The sequence below is a fragment of the Penaeus japonicus genome, unplaced genomic scaffold, assembly GCF_977035675.1.
Source record: "Penaeus japonicus unplaced genomic scaffold, GWHDUDI00000001_assembly GWHDUDI00000011, whole genome shotgun sequence".
Taxonomy (NCBI): Eukaryota; Metazoa; Arthropoda; class Malacostraca; order Decapoda; family Penaeidae; genus Penaeus; species Penaeus japonicus.
Window position 1 is genome coordinate 29,623,840 of NW_028234413.1, and position 5,000 is coordinate 29,628,839.

The following is a 5,000-nucleotide window of genomic DNA, read 5'->3' on the forward strand; positions in this document are numbered from 1 at the left end:
AACCTTTGAGACAGATAAATGAAGGTCAGTCAAAAGACCCTGAAAGCTGAAGATGCTCGGCTAAGCTCTTGCATTATCATTGCTGTTATTATCATCATCATCCTTATTTCTGTCTTCGTCAGCATTATTATCATTACCGTTATCTTTGTTATAATAATTGTTACCATAAATACTATTACTATTATCATTGTTATCATTATTACTATTATTATTATCATCATCATTTTGATCATTATCCTTATCATCAGGATCCCTATTTTACAGCTAATCAATTTGTCAATTATCTTATCTCTCTTCGTGTTCTTAATTAACCGTCCACTGACCCTCACCCATCTGTAGCAAAGGAGTGGATGTTGTAATATATCAGAAAAATAATTAATAATAGCATTAAAAGACGAATTTATATACAAAAATCATAAATAAAAATATTGGTAGCTTATCCATACGTTTCCACCTTATTATTTAATGCTATGAATTCCTACCATCTACGAGAGGGGCTACGACCTCAAAACGACTTCGAGAGGTCATGGTCAGACGGTTGTCAAGAAGGGAGGTAGGGAGGGAGGGAGGAAGGGAAGGAGGGAGGAAGGCAAGGATGGAAGGGAGGGAGGGGAGGAATGGTTGGAAGGGTGTGCGGGAGGGAGGGAGGGAGGGAGGGAGGGGAGAGATGGAAGAGCAGCAGGGAGAAAGGGAGGGAGGGAGTGAAGTATCAAAGGATGGATGGATAGAAAGATGGAGAGAGGATGGAGGGAGAAGGGAGGGGAAGTGAGTGAGTGAGTGAGTAAATGAGTGAGTAAATGAGTGAATGAAAGAGAGAGAGAGAGAGAGAGAGAGAAAGAGAGAGAGAGAGAAAGAGAAAGAGAGAGAGAGTTAGAGAGAGAGAGAGAGAGAGAGAGAGAGAGAAAGAACACTTCAGCATGCGATCGAGCCTTAGAAAAAAATGAAGTACAAAGGACGGTATATATAAAGAGGATATCTGGACAACGATAAAAAAAAAAAAAAAAAAAAAAAAAAAAAAAAAAAAAAACGTGGAAGCATCTGTCAGGTAGCCCAGTCATGCACGCAAGAAGAATAGGGAGGGTGGGGGTAGGGGATGGGAGAGGAAGGATTAGAAAGGAGAAGAAGAGGTCATGGAACGAGACAAACTCTCGCAGAGGTCAAGGATGAGAGAAAGGGATGCTGGTGTAGGTGGGGGTGGGTGGGTAAGGGCGCTGGGGGGAGGGGGGAGGGGGGAGGGGATGGGGGTAGAGGTTCATGATGCGCGCTGACAGACATCGGGTAAATATTAAAGAGAAAAAGAAGTTAATGTTTCAAGATTAGTACGATTATTAGACATGAATGACTTGATTAGCAGTTGATATCATCTTAATTAATCTTAAAGGGGTTATTTCTCGATTGACTGGGACTACGATTCTCTCGGAATTCAGATTTTGTCATAAAATTATTCATTTCTCATTAACCAAACACGGAACCCGTGTATAATGTTCGTCACAGTTTATACCTGACATTAAACAACAACCAGATTCATAAGACGAACCTGCGCCACCACCTTCACAACGGAGATCGGAACATCCACTACATTCCACTGTCGAAGCACACATGTTTTCTGTTGCCTCTTTCGGCGTAACTAAATAACTAGATTTTTTTATTTTTTTTATTTTTTTTTATTTTTTTTTTTATTTTTCATTTTTTTTATGGCCGGACTCATCTTCACTTTCATCGACGATCGTTAAAGACACCGGACATTTCTTCTTCTTGTAAAGCTAAGATGGTTTAGGAGAGACTTTTTTGTTTTTTTGTTTTTGTTTCTTCAGAAGGAGAAGGGAGTGGGAGGGAGGGGGAGGGGGATGGGAGGGGGCAAGTGGACACCGACTGCGTTGTCGAAAAAAGTCATAATGTTTAAGAATTGTTGTAGTGCCACGACAGATTGACTATGGCGTCGTCTTGGTACCTCAGGTTGGGGGGGGGGGGATGGAAGGGTGGGGGGAGGGGAAGCGGATGGGGGTAGGGGTAGGGGAAAGAGGATGGAGTAGAAGTGGGTGGGAGGGGGTGGGAGTCTGGGGTCAGGGGAATAATTGAGGAAATACCACGGAAACAAGAGAGAACACTCAGAATGATAATGATGAGAGGTGGACCGATAGTAACGGAGGGGAAGTTTTGAAGGCGAGAAGAATGCATACGAAGAAATGTTATGAAAGAAGGGATAATGCACGGAGGTAAGTCGGTATCCTTATTGCAAGAATGGAATGGTAAAAACGGGTAAAGGAAAGACTCAGATCACTGGTGATACACAAATGTACATTCTGAAAATTAACGGGAAAATGAAAAGGAGTTACTGCATTTTATTACGTTAAGATTATAAGCTAAGATAATACCTGCATGCGAATTACAATACGCTTTGCGATATGTCACTGCATGTCAGAATATGAAGTGCAATTCGCCCTGTCGGTCGCGCCAACGACGATACATGCGCCCGCGCCAGGGCACATGACAGGACCTATATTGATCATCCTATAATGGGCGGACCCCTGGTCTCACGGCCAACCTGCAAACGCCTGTGCCACCCATTCCCGGTATCCAGCTTACACTGGGCACCGGGAATGGGAGGCATGGGCATGGAGGGACCCCAGGGAGGTGCATGGGTCCCGGGGCCCGCCCATTGCCCCGTGCGCCCACGTTCCTCACTGGTGTCCTTTTGCAGATGCGTTCGCTGGTCCTGCTCCTGCTGGTGGTCGCTGCCGCCCACGCCGACAAGATCTTCGCCGGCCCGCCTGCAGGATTCCAAGATGCCTTCGACATCCCGGTGCCGTCCGCCAACGAAGTTCTCGGAGGATACCTTCCGCCCAAGGAAGACAATTGCATCGACGTCACCTCCACCTCCTACGCCACCAGGGTCGTGACCAGCACTACCGGCGGCGGTGGCTTCGGCTCCGTGGTCACACAGGTCATCACTTCCCAAGTGGTTACAACGCAGGTCCGTCCCACTACCATCATCAGGACTAATGTCAACACGGTTGGGAACACGAGAACGCAGGCCCTGACGCAGACACGGACGAGCGAAGTCGTTCGCTCTATCATCAACACCATCAGCGGCCCCGCCATAACGAGGAACGTGCAGTTTACCGTAACCAGCACCCAGCAGGTACAGAGTGTGAGATACAGCACGGTGAGGTCACAGGTCACCAGACCCGTGGAAGTAGTGAGGACACAAATCGAGACCTCCGTGCGTGCCACCACGGTTACCAGGAGCTCACAGAGAGTCGAGACCAGCACGGTGAGCGTCGCAGCACCAGACGTGGTCGTCACCAGCACTATCGTTTCCAACGTCCAAACAACCGTGCAGACCCAGCCTCCACCACGTACCGTGCAGTCTACAAACGTCGTGCAAAGTACCGTGGTCAGAGCCACCACCGTGCAGCCGCCACCCGTGCTCCGAACGCAAACGAGAACCTCAAGCCAGGTGATTTACGCCACAAGCACGACAAGCCAGGTCACCCAGGTTACACGCACACAAGAGCAGGTCGTGACCCGCACCGTCGTGTCCACACAATCGCGGGTGTCAACCCAGGTCCTCCCCACGACCGTCTTCACCACAAGGGTCGTCGGCAACACCGTCGTCAGGACCATCGACAGCGTCATCAACCGCCCCGTCACCGTCACCAACACCAGGACGGAGGAGCGGACCGTCGGCCGCGCCTCCACCTCCGTCGTCAACGTGGTGTCGACGGTCAGCCGCGGCGAGCAGGTGGTGACGAACCGAGTCGTGTCGACCAGCCTCGTGAATTCCGTCGTTTACAGCACCGTCGGGCGCGTCCGCACCGTCACCGTCACCAGGACAATACCGGCCGTATGCGGCAACACCGGCTACAACTACGAAGCGCCCGCCATCCCCTTCAACTTCGGGAATTGAAATCGCTCCTGACGTTGCCGATGAGAACCTTCCTCCGAGTACTCGTCGCTAAAAACGAAATCTTTAAAATGATTTTTACCATCCGACTTTCAATACATAATAATGTGTGTGTGAATCTTGTATAAATAAAAGTTTCCATTTCTGTAATTTTTACTTTTCATAATCATAACAATAATCATGTAAATGTTAAGGCATACAGCGATATTCATGGTAAGTAACGAGATCTATTTTCGCAATGTTTTACATTATTAACTTCGTGTGATATTGCAATATTGTCATCCCTTTTCTCTCCCACAGGATGGTGCGTATGTACCTGGTGCTGCTGTTGGCAGTGGCTGGACCATGTCTGGCTGCTAAGCTCCCCACCATCCCAGGGATTCCCCCAGGTGGACGACAACTCTTCCCAGACTCAGGATCCCAAACGCTGTTCCCTGGCGCGCAGGATCTTTTGGGCTCTTATTTGCCACCTCCAAAAGAACCCTGCGTCCCTGCCACTAGAACCCAGGTTCTCACCACTACCCTGACTTCCTACTTCACCCGGCCGCAGGTGGGCGACAGAACTGAATACAGAACTACCACGCTGACCAGCACTGCGCAGCAGCTCTCAACTGTGTTCAGCACCATCGTGTCGACAGTCAACCGCCCCGTCACCGTAACCAACACCGTCTTCTCCACACGCGTCATCACACGCACGGCCACGGGCGTGTCTACTCGCCCCGGTGGCACAACCACAGTCACTCAGACTCGGACGCAAGTAACCACACGTACCCAGTTCAGCACTCAGGTGAGCACCGTCGTGAACACCGTCGGCCAAACTGTAACACGCACACAAGTGTCTACGCAGATCGTGCCTACGACCTACACACGCACAACCACGCAAGTCAGAACCCAAGTCATTACCAGGTCTCAACAGCCCGTAACCAGGACTTCAGTGAGGACGCAGATCAACACTGCAACCGTCACGCGCACTGCGCCCGTCAGGACCGTCACAGTCACCCAGACTCGCGTGTCCACCAACCTTGTGGTCCAAACGTCCACTCTTCCAGCTCAGACGTCTACTGTCGTGTCAACCCTTGTCAACACCGTGAGG

The 5,000-nt window shown here is 49.6% G+C and overlaps 1 protein-coding gene across 1 annotated transcript in view; it reads left to right on the forward strand.

Annotated features, from left to right (window-relative positions):
* The window catches only part of LOC122266088 (uncharacterized), a 6,923-nt gene that overhangs the window by 1,293 nt on the left and 630 nt on the right, over window positions 1-5,000 (forward strand). Inside the window, exon 2 of the mRNA XM_043035682.2 lies at window positions 4,208-5,000. This exon is cut by the window's right edge and continues 630 nt beyond it. Within this exon, the coding sequence (XP_042891616.1) occupies window positions 4,209-5,000 (792 nt within the window). The 5' untranslated portion in view covers window position 4,208. The remainder of the gene's footprint in view (window positions 1-4,207) is intronic.